This window comes from Solanum stenotomum, chromosome 8, assembly GCF_019186545.1.
Source record: "Solanum stenotomum isolate F172 chromosome 8, ASM1918654v1, whole genome shotgun sequence".
Lineage (NCBI taxonomy): Eukaryota > Viridiplantae > Streptophyta > Magnoliopsida > Solanales > Solanaceae > Solanum > Solanum stenotomum.
Genome location: NC_064289.1, coordinates 41571753 through 41590644, shown reverse-complemented (window position 1 = coordinate 41590644; position 18892 = coordinate 41571753). Strand labels below are relative to the sequence as shown.

The following is an 18892-nucleotide window of genomic DNA, read 5'->3' as shown; positions in this document are numbered from 1 at the left end:
TTCAATTATTTTACATATCGTATATTTCATGTACTAACGTCATTCGACGTTGCATTATTTTATGATGCAGATTCAGGTATTTAGAACTGCAACAAATGCATCACTAAAATATTTTCATTCAACTTTGATGAGACCTTCTTACTTTCAGAGGGCTTCAATTTGTCTAGAGTATTAGTAATTATTAGATGATGTTAGTAGAGTATTCAGATAACCTAGAGTCTTGTCTCAGTAATCTATCTTCAGTATATTTGAGGCTTCATAGATGGGTTAGTTGAATTATAGATTTCACCATTGTTTTACAAATATATGCATGTTGTACAAATTTCAATTTCTTAACTACAAAGTTGTTGAGTTTGCTTTCTTAGTCATCTTTTTAAAACATCGATATCTATGTTATAGCCTTTAGTATAGTAGTAAGTCAGACAAAGAGTTCAATTAGGACCGGCAATGGTTCTGTGTAATGGTTTGCCTAGAGTGTAGGTTCAGGGCGTGACTTTAATGATATAAAGACTTTGTTATACATCTTAATCATTGAAACCTATTGAGACTCAATAAGTGATTGTAAATTAAAAAAAACAAACACACTTGATAATTAATATCTGAATGATTACAATGTAGATCATGAAAATAAATAGACTCCATGACTGAAATCTGAATGATTAAGTTTAAGACATTCATTAAAGGTAAACAAATGATACCTAAATACTAATAAACTCATTTGTAATGACTCCTTGAGTCAATCTCCTTAGGTACTTGTCATGAATGTGCTCTTTTTTGGACATTTGGAAATCGATGTATTTTGAATATTAATATATATATATATTATTTTTAATTTTTATTTGTTTGTCTTGCTTTCTTTCGATTTATTTATTAAAAAAATGTCATCCCCTTTTTCTGACAATTTTATATTTTAACTTGTCAATATGACATGTTTAAAATCACATAATTAAATGATAGTTTATTACATTAATCATACATATTTTTTCGTTTAATGCCAATAAAATTAATAATCAATTTTTTTTCCTTTAATATTATGTATCAAATTAAAATGACACAAACAAATTAAAATAGGGAGGAAATGATGGAAAAAACTTATCCACATCGGGTGTATACGCCAAAATAATGCAATTTTCATTATTACGTGATTTAATGAAGTAAAATACATGTTAATTAATTATGGTTAAGTAAAATGAACTAGACTTAAGTCATATGCGACCCCTTCAAGTTGTCCGCATATTTCATTTGAACACCTCAACCTATCTTTGTTCCTATTGAACACTTTAGTAGTTCAAAAGTCATTCCTATTAAACACAAAATGCTTACATGTCAAAAAACGTGTACTACACTCTTTTTGGGCGTGTCAAACTATTGAAATAATTTTTTTTCTTTTTTTACTGATTTATATACAAAAATTAATAAAAAAGAAAAAGAAAATTCTTTTGAAAAGGAAGTCTTCTTCCCCGTTCCCTCTGCCATTCTCATCTACCATTTTCGTAATCTTTTTGACACATACACTCCCCACCCCACCCCCTCCACCTATCTATTTCTCTCACAGTCTCCAATTTTTCTTCTTCTTCCCTTTTTATTATTTTTTTTATGTAGATCTGCATATTCAATATTTCGGCAAAACTCCATTTAATTCGGTGAAATAAATATGAATTAATTTTTTCGGATAGAAGTTTGTTATTATCTGTTATAATTGTGATAAATAATTACAAATGGGAAGAAGATAAAGGCAATGAATAGAAGGTTTTGATGCTATTAAAATGAAAAAGAATAAGTATTTAGCTTGGGTAAATGGTGTATTGCCGACGTTGATGAAAGGAGTAAGATTTGATGGAGGAAAAAAAGATGTGAGTTGATCAATGGAGGAGAAGGAAGAGGTCGGATGATGGTTTACTAGGCTACCGGTGCCGGTGTCGGCGCCGATAGAAGGGTGATGGAAGAGGGGATATGGGTTTTGAAGAAGAAGACGCAGGGTGGGGAGGGTAATTCAAAAGAATAAATTTTATTTTCTTAAAAAAACATTTTGGATTATTTAAATATATCTTTTTAAAAAGTTGGATCCAATGCCACGTGTCATCATTTTATTGGTATGTTTATTATGTACAAGCGTTTGAAATACACGCATCTTAATATTTTAACTGATTGTCATTTTATGTTAAATAGGTATTTATTTCTTAAGGTTAAAGTGTTCAATAGGAACAAATAGGGGTGTTCACGGTTTGGTTTGGGTCAGTTATTGGTCAAAATCAAAACCAAACCAACTTAATCGATTTTAAAATTATCAAAACCAAATCAAACCAAATATAATATACATTTATCGGTTTGGTTGTTTTTGGTTTTGGTTCAGTTTGGTTTGGTTTTTCGGTTATTAACCATACATAAAAATAAAAAAAAACAATTCATTCAAAACGTGAAAAAAGTAACAACAATCCATTCAAACAAAAAAATAGTTAGAATGACTAGCATTACAGAACTTTTGATCATTGAATTTACTGAATAAAACTTCAAAATTCACTATTTTGGCATAGAAGGAAGAGACAATGACATTTTCAGTCCCACAAAGAATTTCCACAGACACTCATATACATGAAACCAAGAAGAAAAATGTTCTCACCTTAGACATTTTTTCTTTCATAAGTAAATTATAAATAAATTTTGATGAAACATATATAAAATCTATAAAATTGTTTATGAATATAATATATTATGTATGTATAATAATAAAATTTATGTATATAACTTGTTGGTTCGGTTCGATTATTTCTTCGATTTTTTTCGAACAAAATCATAACCAAACCAAATACTATCGGTTCTTAACAATCTAAAACCAAACCAAACCAAAACCCAAATTAAATCGGTTTGGTTTGGTTTTTCGGTTTGGATCGATTTTTATCCAAACCATGAACACCCCTAGGAACAAATATAGGTTGAAGGGTTTAAATGAAATATGCGGACAATTTTAAGGAACTGCATATGACTTAAGTCAATGAACTATAAATTTAAACATATAACATGTATGCATTGACTTCGTATATACATCCGGTAAAGTGAGAGGCGGTAAAAGGATTAGCTTAGAGCACGTTAAGGTGGGTGGATAAGTAATTGGGTTTATTGGGAAAAACAAAGTTAAGATATGCCAGTCGGCTTGAGTTCAAACGACGGTAGCAAAACAATCGACGTAAACCAATAGCTTGAGTGCGATGCAGACTGAAGCCAGGGTAGGAGTAGTGATGGATGGAGGAGGAAGCGCTGCCGGTGGAGCAGTGGTTGTGGACGGCGGACCATCTCGGAAATTGATTACTCAGCACCGTCACCAGTCTCAGATCGGAACGGTTCCTCAGCTTCTCGCCGGTGGTGTTGCTGGTGCCATCAGCAAGACATGCACTGCGCCTCTAGCGAGACTTACTATTCTCTTTCAGGTTCTAATTTTTACATGATGAGATTCGAGGTTCATTATTCTAATATCAAGTGAAACTTGGTTTCACTGTTATATGCAGAAGACATCTATCATCTTTTATCCTTCCGATTCGATTTTTATTGAATTCATTAGTAAGTAATGGAGTCATACATAGAGAAACCTATAGAAGCTTATGCCCATTTTCCTCTATATCTTTGGCCGGTAACAGCTACAAGGAATGCACGCGAATGCTGCTAGCTTAAAAAAGGCTAGTATATGGCAAGAGGCTTCACGTATTGTACGTGAAGAAGGATTTAGGGCATTTTGGAAGGGTAATTTGGTCACAATTGCTCATCGGCTTCCATATTCCTCTATCAGCTTTTATGCATTTGAACGCTACAAGAATGTTGGTACAAACGTTCTGTGAATTCTGTATTTCAAAATTTTAGTGCCAATAATTTCCGTATCTCATCAGTCTAAATGTTTGCTTTTTCTTCATATTATATGCAACAGATGTTGCAGTTGATTTTGGGAATTGAAAGCCAGGGAGAGAATATAACTGCAGACCTTTGTATACGACTTGTAGGTGGTGGTTTGGCTGGAATAACTGCTGCTTCTGTTACATACCCTTTGGATCTTGTTAGGACACGCCTTGCTGCTCAGGTGAGTGGAGTGGAGTTCTGATGGCGTTTTGATTTAATTCATGGAAATTTGATTTGGATTCAGTAACAATTTTTGTTTTGGAACCATCTTTTGATTTGCCAATTAATGTATTATCCACAATGCCTTGGAAAATAATATAAAAAATGCTACTTTTAATTGGTGTACGAGGAAAGATACTTACAAAGATCCTATTAAATCCACTGGTTGGATTTCCTCTTCTATATTTTGTTCTTTACACCAAAAACCTAATGAAGTAACAACTTTCCACTTAATCTTCTGTATAGTGCATTCTTTTCCTTCAAAGATCCCCTAGTTCCTCTCCTTCCAAATGTTCCACTAGATGCAAGCTGAGACTGTCCTCCACCATCTTTTCCAGCTCTTGCTTCCTCCTCGCCTAACCAACAGCTAAGCAAATCTGCCGTATGTTCAGGCATGATCCAGTAGACTCCAACAATGAATTTTTTCTCCTATTTCTATTTTGCTAAATACCTAAGAGGCCACACCTAAACTTGTCGAATATTTTCATTTTGACACTTAAACTAAGACTAGTAACTATTGAACACCTATACCACTCAAGATTTGTACCTGGCAGACACTTTTCACTGACATGACACATTGTTTGTTCTATAAATGCTGAGCACATGAAGTTCTTCTTTTAAATAAAAAGAAAAAACTCTCCTTCTAACTCTCTTCTGCCACCACCTCCTCACAGCTTCATCCACCACCAAAAACTAGTACACCATCACTTCAATTCCTTTATTCCACTTCAAAGAAACATGATTTAGAATACTTCAAGGATCATCAACGACCCTATTAATATCTCAAGAATTTTCTAAAGGAAGTTAAATGTCAAGCTAAATATCTTAGGGTCAAAAGATTGTTGAAGGTGCACAAGAATTCTCCAATGTCATTGTTAATAGTTTCTCTGCATCATGAATGATTTGTGTAGTCCTTGCACTTCCCATAGTCTCACCAATGGTGGCAACTATTTGACCATTTTCTATAGTGTGCACTACACCATTTTGTCCACTAACAAGAGTGGAATATCCCAAGGATATATGACTTCTTGCAGCTGGAGTTCTGCCCTAGTTGAAGTGGCAGTTCTTGATGATTCTTGTCTTGCAATTGAGGTCATTATTGTTCATGTTTCCCTAACAAATATTGATCGAACAACTGATGTAGAGTTGTTACTAGAAGTCTTCTTTAGATTCAAGGGGTCTGACCTATAGGTCATGGATTCAAGCCGTGAAAGCGGCCAATAATGCTTGCATTAGGGTAAGTTGTCTACATCACATTCCATGGGGTGCTACCCTTCCTCGGACTTTGCTAAAGCAGATGCATTGTGCATAGGGTTGCCCTGTGTGGTCTTCTTATTCAATTGGTGCCACAACCTTCTTCCTTTTCAGTTCTTTTTTTGATGACAAAACAATAAAATGGATTCAAGCCGTGAAAGCAGCCAATAATGCTTGCATTATGGTAAGTTGTCTACATCACATTCCTTGGGGTGCTACCCTTCCTCGGACTTTACTAAAGCAGATGCATTGTGCATAGGGTTTCCCTGTGTGGTCTTCATATTCAATTGGTGCCACAACCTTCTTCCTTTTCAGTTCTTTTTTTGATGACAAAACAATAAAATGGGATTCTAGCTGGGATCAAACCTTGGTCCCATGGGCAGGCGCGTTGGCTTGTACCAACAGTACCAAATGCCCTTCTATCCTTCTTTCTTTTTAGTTCTGTTCATCAACCCACTGCCATTCTATTTTCTTCTCTACCATTTTCTACTTTTTATTCTTCAGATTTAGCTGTTGTCACCAACACCACCAGCTTCTTTTCATTCTCTAGATTTGGTTGTAGCCATCTCTTCTCTGGTCACCACCTCACCCTTTTTAGTTCTTGTATTTTTGACCATTTTGTTTTTAATATCTTGTGTATCTCTTTTTTCACTAATTTGTATTTTTTTAATTAGCTTGGTTTGCCACTTCAAATGAGAGTGAAGCTCACACACTAGATCTGGTTTGAATTTTTTAAATTTGTTTAATAGGAACGATTTTGTGCTACATGAAGTGTTCTATAGGTACTAGTCCTAGTTCAAGTGTCAAAATGCCAACATCAAACAAGTTTAGGGGCCCCTTTATGTATTTAGCCTTCTTTTTTTTTTTTTACTTTTTTTTAATCCATAGAAATTTTGACTTCGCTTTCGGCCCCACTCCACTGGTTCAAAACTTCAAGGAGTATCATTCTGCCTTCTACCCTCTTCCCAACCAAAATACAAGGTTTTGTCCTTGGTTGAGTTCTAACACATTTTTTCAATCTGATTGTTTTGATTATGTTCCATCAATGCTCATTTCCTAGGTGACAGGGGAAAGGCATTGGGAATGGAATGTGGATTACGACAAGTGTTGTGAATGGAATGTAGCAATTTTTTCTTGAGCTTCAATAATTAGTGTTATTAGTGGAGAAATACGCATGAAAGATAAATTCTAAGGTCTGCTGAAACTTTAAGCTCTAACAAAGAGCTAGTTTTAAGGAAGAAAGTATTTTAAAAATATGTGTAGTTCATTTTTATCTAGGTAGTTGGAAACTCATCACATAAAAAAATGCTCTCAGGCACATTCTCCAAAACACTCGCTCCTACTTCCTTGGGGAGAGGGGGGGGGGGTTTCTTTCTCTCCACTAGGTTTCTGCCGGAGTTCCCAACCTTCTTTTCTTATCTAACTTGAGTTATCTATTTCAGTGCAGGATTTAAGTCGTTTGATATTACAAGATAGAATTTTAAGAATGTAGACTGGTATGAATTGGGTAGAGAGAAGCCTTAAGATGAAGAGGAGATTCGCCATGAGCCACAAAATTATGGAGTGGATTTGTGCCATTCTAAGAGAAGCTTCTGGCTACCATAAGAAGACCAGAAGGTGAAAAATGCAAAGAAAGGGGTTCAACATTTTTGCACAAGAAAGTACAATGAACATGGGAGGTTTATAAGCATTGTAACTATTAATAATAGGGGAGATTTGTCCTAGTCATCCCAGAGTTGGCCATTAATGTTGGATGGCTAGACTTTGCATTTAAGATTAAGAATCTCATTATCTACCCTAAAAGAATGGAAGGAACGACAACAATCAATAATATGCAAGGAAAGGGAAACATCATTATGGGTGAAGCAGAATATAATCGAACTGGGCAAAGCGCTGGGAGCAAATTTCCATATCCATGAAGAAGAATCTTACTTCTACAGGTGGATAGTTCTAGGCAAACAAGAAGAATGGAGAATGATAATTTTGGTAAGAATAGAAGATTTAGAAGCTCTCAGAGTTGAAAAGTCTTGTATCTCTCAATGTCAAATTCAAAAACAATGGGAATAGAAGGGGAGAACTGAAACAAGCAATAATTGATGAATTTCAATGTACTCTCATAGAATGTTAGGGGGTTAAGCAGCAGGAATAAAAGAAGATTGGTCAAGAGTTCAATAATAGAATGGAATGCACCTATTATTTGTCCGCAAGAAACTAAATTCTTGCAACTAAATTTGAGGGGAATTTATTTGAAGAGGTGAAACAAATTTGAGGTGGGTTAGATTTGCTTGCTTAAAAGTTAGAAGCACCGGAGGGGCTATACTATTGCTATAGGACTATCAGGAATGGAAGGGAGAAATCCTAAAAATAGGTGCTTACTTGTTAACTTGCAAATTTGAGGGATAATTGCAAGACTTCTCTCTTCATATCATTGAGGTATATGCTCCCAACTCTTGCATAGAAAGAAATTTAATATGGGAGGAGACAGGGGCAATAAGGTCCTTGTATAGTATGTGTTGATTTTAATGTGGCCACACATACTAGCAAAGTTGAAGCTGAAAAGAGAAATTGTCCAAGAAGATCAAGGGGTATGAGAAAATTCTCTGATGTCATTGAAGAGTTAAGCTGATTGATATACAACTTGAAGCTGCAATTATAGTTTGTTCAAAAGGAATACCCGGAGGATAGCCTCTAGGATTGATATGATAACTCACCTAATGTCTTACAAGGGGGAGCATGGAACAAGAACAAAAGCTACTTTAATTTGAAAATAGGTGGCTTGGCGCAAAAGGATTCAATGATAGAATTAAGGAATGGAGGAGCTCTTTCAGCTTTTTTTGAAGGCGGAGAATGGAAGTAGTAGAGTTTGGCACTATGATAGAAGAAACAAGGCGAAGAAAGAAGGCTGACAAAAGAGGAGACAAAAAGGAGGGCAACAAGTCTACTAGAGTACGAGGAATTTATTAAAACTGAAGAAATATCTTGGAGACAAAAGTCAAAGTCATTGTGGCTAAAAGAGTGATAGAAACACTAATGTTTTTCAGTATATAGCAAATGCACAATAAATGTACAATAACATTGACCAACTCATGATTGAGGGATAATTATCTTAAGATCCAGGAAAAATTGAAGTGGAATTGTGGAATATTACAGAAAGTTGTATTTTGAAACCATAAGCTAGAGACCCAACTTATTTGGTTCTTAACTGTTCTGGACTAAAAGATGAGGAAAAAGAGATGCTATAAGGGGTTATTGAGGAGTGTGAAGTTTTGAGATGTCTTAAACGATGTGTATTAGTCAAAGTACCGGGCCCATATTTTTCATAATGGGTTGCTTCATGAAATGTTGGGATATACTAAAAGCAAGACATCATGCTGGCCTTTCAGAGTTTCCATGAACACAAAATATTCGAAAGTAGTCTTAATGCCACTTTCATAACTCTTATTCCAAAGAAGAGGAGCCAAATAGTTGAGGGATTTTACAGTTTACACCAATAAGTTTGATAGGCAGTATATACAAGTTATTTGCTTAAGTATTGATAGAAAGATTGAAAGTTATGATAGCCAAGTTGATTAATCCTCAACAAATGACATTCATCATCATGGATGCAATGATAATAGCTAATGAAGTTGTGGACTCTCGACCAACTAGAAAAAACCTGAAATCATGTATAAGCGAGACATAATGAAGGCATATGTCCATGTTAAATGGGTGTACTTATTGGATTCTGTGAAAAGAATAGGTTTTGGTAAGAAGTGGATAGAATGGGTCAAACACTGCATCTCGATTGTGAGATTTTTAGTGCTTATCAATTGGCTCACTGACGTTATTTTTTCAGTGCACAAAGGGGTTTAAGTCAAAGAGATCCTTTGCCACCCTTTCTCTTCTTAATAACTATGAAGGGTCTTGATAACATGATCAAAATATCAAACATGAATGGGTGGCTTAGAGGATTTGATGTGGCCAAAATTGGACAAAAAAACCTAAAGATCACTTGCAATATGTGGATGAGATACTCTCATACTATGTGATGTTTGAATCAACTCAAGACCTTGAGGGTGATTTTGGTACTTTTTGAAGGGATTTCTGGGTTGCACATTAATTGGGGGAATAGTTTCCTGTTAATGTAGTGCAAAACATGGAGATTTTGAATGCAATCCTAGGTGGGGAATTGAGGAATCTACCCACCATTCTTCAAGGGATGACATGGGGAGCAAATTAACAATCAACTGAAATATGGAATAGTGTAATTGAAAGGTGAGAAAAGAAATTGGCTAGATGGGAGACTCAATATCTCTCCGGGGGAGGCAAACTAAGTCTCATCAACTCAATCCTTTATTTAGTCCTAACCTACATGATGTCTGTTTTCCCATTCCAACAGGGGTTATCAAGAGATTGGACAAGGTGAGGAGGAGGTTTCTCTATAAAGAAAACAATGAAATGAAGAGTTATAATCTGGTCAAATGGGAAGCAATGATAACTGGGAAAAGACAAGGGGGTTGAGAATCAAGAACTTGAAATTCCAAAGCAAGGTCCTTCGGATGAAGTGGTTATGGAAGTATAGTAATTAGAACCAGGCTCGATGGAGGAATGTTATTAATGCCAAGTATGATAAGGAAGACCACTGGATGACTAAAGAAATAATGACATCCTATGATATTAGTTTATAGAGTTCTATCAGAACACTATCGAGTAAATTGAAAACCAACATTCAGATTAGAGTGGTAAATAGGGCTATAACTCGAGTAAATTGAAAACCAACATTAAGATTATATTGGTAAATGGGGCTAGAACTGGTTTTTGGAAATTTGAATGGCATGAGGCAGGAAGACTGGAAAATTTGTTCCTAGATATTTATGCATTAGTCTCTCATCAACAAAAGACTGTTGCAGGATTTTGGATACCCCGTGGATGAAGCTTCAACTTTAGAAGACAATTAAATGACTGTGTGATCCAAAGAATAATAAATTTCTTCAGTATCATCGAACAATTCAATGGACTCGAGGTAGGTCAAGATATCTTAAAGTGGAAAGATAGTAAGAAGGGTCTGTGCAAAGTAAGCACTGGTTACATGTGGATGAATCGAACACCTCAGTGCACATACAACTGGTCATGGAGAGGCATCGGAGAAAACAGAATCCCGCACAAAGTTGCCTGCTTTATCTAGTTGCTAGTCAAGGAAGCTACTCTCACCCACGACAATCTGATGAGGAGAGGGATACCACTTTGTCCTAGGTTTTTCTTTGGGGAAAATGCTGAGACAGTTAACTATCTATTTCTTCATTGCAAAGTCATTGACAACTATGGAAGATTTTCTTAAATCTCAAAGGCATCTCATGGACTACGCATGTAAAGAATACTAAAGCAATCTATAGCTGGGAGGAAGCTGATGTGCAGGCAAAAAACAGAGATAGATGGAGAATTGTCCCTACTAGTTGGTTAAGTAACATTGTTATCAACCAAGTAATATTTATTTTGTTGAAATTTTTCTTTTGATAATGAAAAAAAAAGATTTTTCCTTTTGCTCTTCTTTTTCTCTTCTTTATGGTAGTTTGTTTTATTTCTAAGTTAACTATGTGGGCAGTGGAGGGGTGAGGATCAAATTGGTTCATAATAAAAAATGTTATTAGGTCAATATTTGAATATCAAACTACTTTTAAAGTCCCAATATTTTAGTTAGGTGCAAGGGCAATTTAGTTTAAAAAATGCGTATATTGCTATTCTATTACATGTATGTAGTTTAGCAAGACCCATATATTTTGCCAAGTTTATGATTTCAAGAAATTTTAGATCTATCTAGATAACTACCTCCCATGTAATGTTAGGTCTACCTCGTCTCTTTTTAATATCCATGGATCAATATATCTCAAGATTGATGCCGGACATGATCAAATCTTCTCAAGTGACATTCTATTATTTCATCCTCAATGTGTGTTATTTGCACCTTTTCCGGAAAATTTGGTCATTTTTAATCGTGTAGAATCTTTGTACAACCGCATATTTGTCTTATCATACCACATCGATGTGACACTCATCTTGTGGATGTATTTGGCTTTAGTTTGCCCAACATTCACTCATAGATTTGTTTGTTTGTAGCTAATATAGAGCTTATCTTTCACTTTGCTAGACATCTTGGCAGCACTTCTCTATTCAAACCATTTGATTTTGATTTATTCATGACAATTGAGAAATCCTCGAGTGTCAGTGGTGCACATTCGAAACTCGATAGTTAATGGACCCACCCATGTACCCTTTTCCATTTAAATAGCAGGCCTTTGTCTGCGGCAAGACTTGATTTGAACTCAAGACGTGTGGCCACCAACCCTCACATTATGAGTTGCGCTCTTACTACTAGACCAAAACCCTAGGGGCAATTTTATGTGTAACATTTTCATCTGTAACAATGAGCTTAGATATCTAATAGTTGTTTGCATTTATGTCCACAATTCCGTCTACTTTCACCTCAACATCACTTTCCTCATCTTGACTAAACTGGCAGTGCATGCATTCAATCTTACTTTTACTTATTCTAAAATCAATAAAATGATATTTATTGTTTAGAGTTATCTCTTCAAAGATTATGCCCATTGGCAATGAAAAATGTGCCTTAGAGCCTTGGTGGATTCGCTGATATGTCCACTAAGCGAAACATGAACTTGGTCTGTTTTCCAACTGGTTTTAGGGTTTAAACGCGTTAGGTGAGCCGTTGACAACACTTGTTTAATAGATACTTTTTATATAGATTAGATGTTAGCTTTAGGAAGCTCTTTTCTTTAATTATTCACTAGTAAATGAGCTGTACATAAATTGCAAAAATGTTGAAGGGGTTTATTCTTACATAGTTTAGTTACACAAATTATCATTGCCCAGTTTGGTTATTTTTTCAAATAGCTCGGGTTGCTCTATATCCTTTAAGCTATGTCCTGTATTTTATTCTTTTGCTCATTTTGAGTTCTGCAGACAAATGTAATATATTACAGAGGCATATGGCATGCATTACAAACCATCAGTAGGGAAGAAGGGATAGCCGGCCTATATAAAGGAATGGGTGCTACTCTATTGGTATCTCTTCCTGTCCTTAAGATTCTCTCTGCTGAATAGTGTTTCCTGTTTTATGCTGAATGAATATCTCAATATCATGAAGGGGGTAGGCCCGAATTTGGCAATCAGCTTTTCTGTTTATGACACTGTGAGATCGTACTGGCAGTCTCATAGGTAATATTTGATAAGAGTGGTACTGTCTGTTCTCTCTTTTATCATTTTTTTCTTGATCATTATCCATGAAATCTTCTGCTATTCACTGGTTAGTTCTCAAGTTTGTTCCTTTTGTATTAACCTCTAGATAGAATTATATTAACACACTTCTTGATATCAGACCAGATGATTCAACTGTCTTGGTCAGCCTTGCTTGTGGAAGTCTTTCAGGTGTTGCGTCATCAACAGGTTAGTAATCTGATGTAACATGAAACGTGGTAGAAATTTTGAGCTTCCAATTATGTTTTGATTTCTATACAGGGAAATAGTGATGAGGAAAAGTATTGTCTTAACTATATTTCTTGAATTTTGTCTAATATCCCCCAGCTTGTTGGGTGTTGATCACCGCATTCTTTTAGTGTGTTGTTGCCTCTGAAATTTTTGATCTCAAAGTCTGGTTACTACATGGAGACATATCTATATTGCCAAAGTTTTCAATTTCTACATGCTTCCTATTCCATATGTGTTGGGGCAAAGAAAAGACTTGTTTATCTTCCTCTGGGCTATGTCTCCTGGCAGTCTGGCACCTTATATGAAACTTTTTCTATATTATACTTCTCTTTGATACATGTGTTGTGTTAGCTCTCCACATCAAAACAAATGGAATATTTAATTGTGATTCTATATATTCTTTACAAAATAGATGAAGAAATAGAAAAGCTGACATTGTGGTCAACAAGTTGTTTCTCCAGCGCAAAATTGGTGGGGCACTAACTTTGTTCTACATATACAGTATTAGGCCTTACCCTTAACTAGTATACTCTTAGACAAAATTTCAGGTATTTGAATGTAGATGTCGATGCATGGAGCTGTCTCATGGCTTTTGATGCAGAGAGGCAGGTTAGGGTTCTGGCTCCTCACTAAGTTTCTAACTGGACCGACTCTTAGAGCCTGAGACTGAGCACTTTTATCTGGCATTTGAATTTAGTAAGAGAGTTCACTCCTAAAAAATAATTTGCTTCCTTGTCTTTCTCGACACTAACTTATTGTTTCTGGCTTGAAATGTCAGATATAGTATTCGTCTCATTCATTAATTGGATAATTTGCATCTTCAAACATGCAGTTGGCTCCACCATGGTGGATATTTGCACGGGAGCCATATGTATTTGCAGTTATCGAAGTGTGAGAGGCTTCCTCATTGAGGTATGCTTCTCAATTAGGCTTGAAATGTTCTGTTACAAAAATCAATTGTAGGACCAGTCAAGAATTACCTCTGTTTATGCTGGTCTTTGTGTGTAAAATATGGGCAATTCTGTGTATTTCGCAGAAACCCTAAAAAAAAAGATAAGAGACAGCAGAGAAATAACATGAATGCACTGGGCAACTAAATGAATGTCAATTGCACCAACTAAACAACAAGTTAACAAAGTGAAAGGAGAAAACATATAAGAAGTTCATGATTGCAGTCCATTCCCTCCCATTGCATATTTGAAGTCCCAATTAAGCATCTGTTGGTTTAGAATAGGAGGCTTCGGCATTGTGGAGCATGCTTTATTATTATCATCTTACCAGATTAGATGCATCATCCCAGTATTATGCTATTTCTGTCTAAAGAATAGAAACTTGTATATTGACAGATAGAGAGATCAAATTGGGATATAAAAATAGTTGAAGTAGTCCCAGTCGGTTTTATGTTATTCCATTGAACAAGCCCCCGTGATTTAAAAGCAAGAAGTGCTACAAAACTATCCTGAGGCGGTTGGTAAAAATCGAGGAACAAAAACACACACTATAGCTGTAGAAGAGCTAGCAGAATAGAAGGAATAGGAGAAAGATCAAAGTGGGGAGGATGATGAAGAACACGAAGAAAAGAAATCAGACAGAGAGAAGTTGAACAATTACAGGATGAGGGCGCAAGAGAAGAAATTAAAACTCAAAAATTGATGGAATTTTTAATCATCAAGAAAGAAGATGAGGAACCTTCCTGGAGCAAAGCGAAAGGGCATTTAGGACCTATTTTTCTCTCCACCTTTTCTTGTATCGTAGCAGCATACAGTTTACAGTTATACTGCCTCTCCATCTGTTTATGCAGATAGTAATTTAGATTCCTTTCATTTTTTTTCATTGTTTTTCTCGAGTACAACAGAAATCCATACAGAAGCTCTCATCTCATGCCTCTAAAACTTGCGCCACTGTAGCGAGCACTTCTTTTAGAGTCGCATCACTTTGCTCTACTGAGGCACCATACCTACACGTCATGATGGCTCTCCTACTTAATAGCTTAACACTAACTGGCACATGTTTTGGCTTCTAATTTATTTTGATGTTTAGTGAATGGGCAATTACTTTTGGTGTTCCCATTTTGATATTATTGATTGTCGTAAGTGGATCAATTGCTTTTCAATTCATTACTTAAACCTGGTCAATGTTTTTAGCATTTTCATGTTTATGTTTATGGATGCGTTTGCAGTAACATTCCCTTTGGATCTTGTGAGGCGCCGAATACAATTGGAAGGAGCAGGTGGTCGGGCCCGTGTTTATAAGACTGGTTTGTTTGGTACATTCAGTCATATTATCCGGACAGAAGGCCTACGTGGTTTATATAGAGGAATTTTGCCTGAATATTACAAGGTTGTGCCTAGTATTGGTATTGTCTTTATGACGTATGAGAAAATGAAGCAGCTTCTCTCAGATATTGACTGATGCATTGGCGGTTGACATACTTGGAGAGTAAACTAACAAATACAAGGTGCCGCAGTATTATATACCAGGAGAATCTGGAATTCTTTGGAAATCTCTAGTTGTCGATGTAAATTCACACATTCATGAATCATGATGTATAGACGGTCAAAAGAAGCCACAGGTTTAGTAACCATGATTCCTTTTGGGGTCTTTGATGAGCCTATGCTCTGAGCCTGAAGTTTCACGTTGCAAAATTAACTACAGAAACGAAGTCTTTGCTTTGTATTACTTGTATGATTCATTTTGGTGTCTTTGATAAGCCTATGCGCTGAGCCTTAAATTTCATGTTCTGATCATTTATAACAAAAATACCTCATCATTAGAAAAAGGGGTGTATATGGATTGGATTGGTTTGCATTTTTCAAATATCAAATCAAATTATTTGTATAGGGTTTTTAAATCTATAACCAAAAGTAAAACTAATAAAATTTGAGTTTTTCAATCTCGGACTTTTTCTGGTTTAATTTGTGCCTCATTTTTTTTTAATTCTATCAAAATCAATTTTATAGGGTGTTTTTTTGAAAAAAAATTTAAAAATAATACAAAATATGATAAGAGTTATGATACTAAAATCACATAAAATAAATATTGTAAATAAATAAGTCGATAATGAAAATGTGTTGTAAAATGGTTATTCACACTAGGGGTGTACAAGCCAAATCGAACCGATGAACTAAATCAAATCGAAAAAAAAATCGATTTGTGGTTTGGCTTGGTGTTGAAAAAAATCGTGGTATTAAAAGAAAAAATGTAAAACTGAACTCAAACCAATATATATATATATATATATACTATATTTTCGACACATGTGTTGCAAGTGATTATTAATTCAGAATGAAAATTGAATAATAAGTTTTGCATAAAATAATAGGAAAATAATATTGCAGATTCTTTTGTGAATGTTCAATGTGGATAGAGTGATAGACGCATGTATCTCATATTCACACGAACCTATGAAGATGGTCAATGAAAAAATTTATTAGTTAAATGCAGTAATGTCTATTTATTTCAATTTGATGAGGTTCAATCATGTAATTAGTCGTATCTCACTAATATTACCTTATAAACGATATTTGTTGTGTATTTTTCTTGTCATCTAACCAATGTGTTTTTCACGTGTATTGCACTTAATCTGTTTAGATGTCATATGAATATGCGAAGAACAACTACATTTTATTTTTTATAACTATTTTTGTATATTAATTTTTATTTATAAGTTATAACATAATAGATGTTCTTTTTGTTAGATCTCATATTTGACTTTTCGATTGTATGTGTACATAAATCAAAGATAGTTATCTGACTGTTCATAGTTAACTGAGAAAAAATTCCTTTTTTTATTATCGAAAAAAATAAAAATAAAAATTAAAGAATATATTCTATATGTGAAATCATATATATAATCACCTGTTTATCTTACATCCAACAAAGATATAGTTCATATACTTGTAAACAATTTTCAATTTATTCAACCAAGCATGATTCGTCCAAGAAAAAATAACAACACAGTGTTATCACATATATATGGGCGGTATATAATATGAAAAATTATTGGTCAAACGTTAATATAAGAAAAGATGAAAAATAGAAATAATTAATGTAATAACTATGAAAATTCATAATATTATAACTAAAAAATGTAAAAGAGTGTGAATAACATTTGCAATAATTAGTACTCCCTCCGTCCCTATTTACTTGTCCATATTTCCTTTTTTAGTTGTCCCTATTTAGTTGTCCATTTTGACAAATCAAGAAAGGACAACAATTTTTTTCCTATTATACCCTTATTTACACTTCTTGAAAATTGTAAAAGTGTATGTTGTTTCCCTCCAATTTATTTCACTTGAATTCAAATAAGTGGTTGTAATTTTGAAGTGAAAAGTTGTCATAAGGGTAAAATTGTAACTTCACTGTGCTAATCATTGTTACCTTAATCTGTGTGCCATTTCTAAAGTGGACAACTAAAAAGGGACGGAGGGAGTAACAACTAAGAGAATTTATATGTTATAACTAAAGCACTAATGTGCAATAGATGAATTTCTAATAAATTTTGCACATACATAAATGAATAGGACTTTTAATTAATGTTACTTTTTTATACTTATTAGATTTTAATTCAGTGTACGGACAAAATGAAATGTTTATTCCATATTACTGAATATAAAATTTATTTTGTTAATGATAAATTTTAAATGATTCAAATATATTTACATATTTTTACATTTGTTGTGAGTTTTTTTTTAATTAAAAAGAATAATATATTTTGAAGTTAGAAGTTCTTGTTAACTTGATAATACATTCGTGACTTTATTTTCAAACAAAACAAACAATATAATATCAAAGACATTGTGAAATAAAATCAGAAAAAGTAGTATACAAAATGATGATAGTAGAACAAGTCTTTTTTTCTCAAATAACATGGGAAGCACCACACTGCTTTGAACATTTATCATCTTCATCAATCTTCACTGCAATTGTTTTAATATTATGAATTACTATGGATTGGGGGGGGGGGGTAAGATTAACAAATTATAGGGGCAAAATTTGGAGAAAACCTTCATAGGTAACACCACCTTTTTCTTCACCATGGCCCAATTTAATCATATATATATTTGCGTTAATGAATATATATATATCTCATAAAAATTAGCTATCAAATAAATAATAAAAATTAAACTAATATAGCCTTCCACTGGCGCTATTAGAAGTCATATGAACTTTTCTTCGTCGAAAATACTGAAATATTAAGAAATAGTAAGTTAGTAAAATAAAAGGGCAATGTTTACATAGTAATAACTATTTTAAAGCAAACTTCCTGGCAATTTAAATCACATAAGTAGCATTGATAAATAAAGTCATTCTTTTGTCTTGAGCATCAAAAAAACAAATCATGATAATTCTCTAACTCTTGAGAAGTTTAATAATTTTGAAAAAAGATATTCAGAAGCATCTATCTACATCACAGGAGGAATTGTTAACTAAAACAAATGAATTTAGACTACAATAAAAATTAAACTAATACAAACTTCAACTGGCGTTATTACAAGTCATATAAACTTTCTTCGTAAAAAATGCTTAAATATTAAGAAATGGTAAATCAGTAAAACAAAAGGGAAATGTTTATATAGTAATAACTATTTTAAAGAAAACTTCCTGATAATCTAAATTATATAAGTAACATTGGTAAATAAGTCATTCGCACTCACTCAACCACGATAAATTACACGAATTTTTTTAAAATGCAAGAAGAAGAGTAGGAGGTTAAAAAAATTATGGTTGAAAAGTGAGAGGATACCCCTCTATTTATAGTCAACAAAGGGTAGTATGAACAAGTGTTTTTTTGTGTCTTATCTGAAAAGTCATGACCTTTCCGAGAAGTCACAACCCTTTCAAATAGTCACGACTTATTGAAAAAATCATAACTCTTTGGAAAAGTCACAACTCTTTGGAAAATGCACAACTCTTTGGAAAAGTCACAACTCATAAAAAAATCACAACCCTTTGAAAAAAGTCACAACTCATCGAAAAGTCACAACCTAAGTTAGAAATATTATAGTAATTTAACATTCAAGTTAGGAGTTCATGCTTTTAAGGTAATATA

General features: G+C 34.0%; 1 protein-coding gene across 5 annotated transcripts; it reads left to right on the top strand.

The window, feature by feature from the left end:
- The first annotated feature begins 3117 nt into the window (after positions 1–3117).
- Positions 3118–15378, top strand: LOC125874739 (uncharacterized). 5 transcript variants are annotated; one of them, XR_007447297.1, is made up of 9 exons: positions 3118–3425; positions 3633–3809; positions 3917–4066; positions 12316–12417; positions 12500–12570; positions 12731–12798; positions 13442–13536; positions 13673–13752; positions 15020–15078. XR_007447297.1 is itself a non-coding variant. In XM_049555754.1 (8 exons), exons 1-8 carry the CDS (start codon positions 3207–3209, stop codon positions 15020–15022), a joined length of 870 nt encoding a protein of 289 aa, XP_049411711.1. In that variant the 5' UTR covers positions 3118–3206; the 3' UTR covers positions 15023–15378. The 5 variants fall into 5 exon arrangements, 2 of the variants coding, with proteins under 2 accessions (XP_049411711.1, XP_049411710.1); XR_007447298.1 differs by lacking the exon at positions 15020–15078 and adding an exon at positions 14696–14714; XR_007447299.1 differs by lacking the exon at positions 15020–15078 and having other exon boundaries at positions 13619–13747.
- Positions 15379–18892: the final 3514 nt, after the last annotated feature.

Coding starts and splice junctions, on each gene's coding strand:
- LOC125874739 (XM_049555753.1), top strand. CDS start 3,207: ATGCAGACTGAAGCCAGGGTAGGAGTAGTGATGGATGGAGGAGGAAGC. Junction 12,571..12,730: donor TCGTACTGGCAGTCTCATAG/GTAATATTTGAT, acceptor TCTTGATATCAG/ACCAGATGATTCAACTGTCT. Junction 12,799..15,019: donor AGGTGTTGCGTCATCAACAG/GTTAGTAATCTG, acceptor ATGCGTTTGCAG/TAACATTCCCTTTGGATCTT.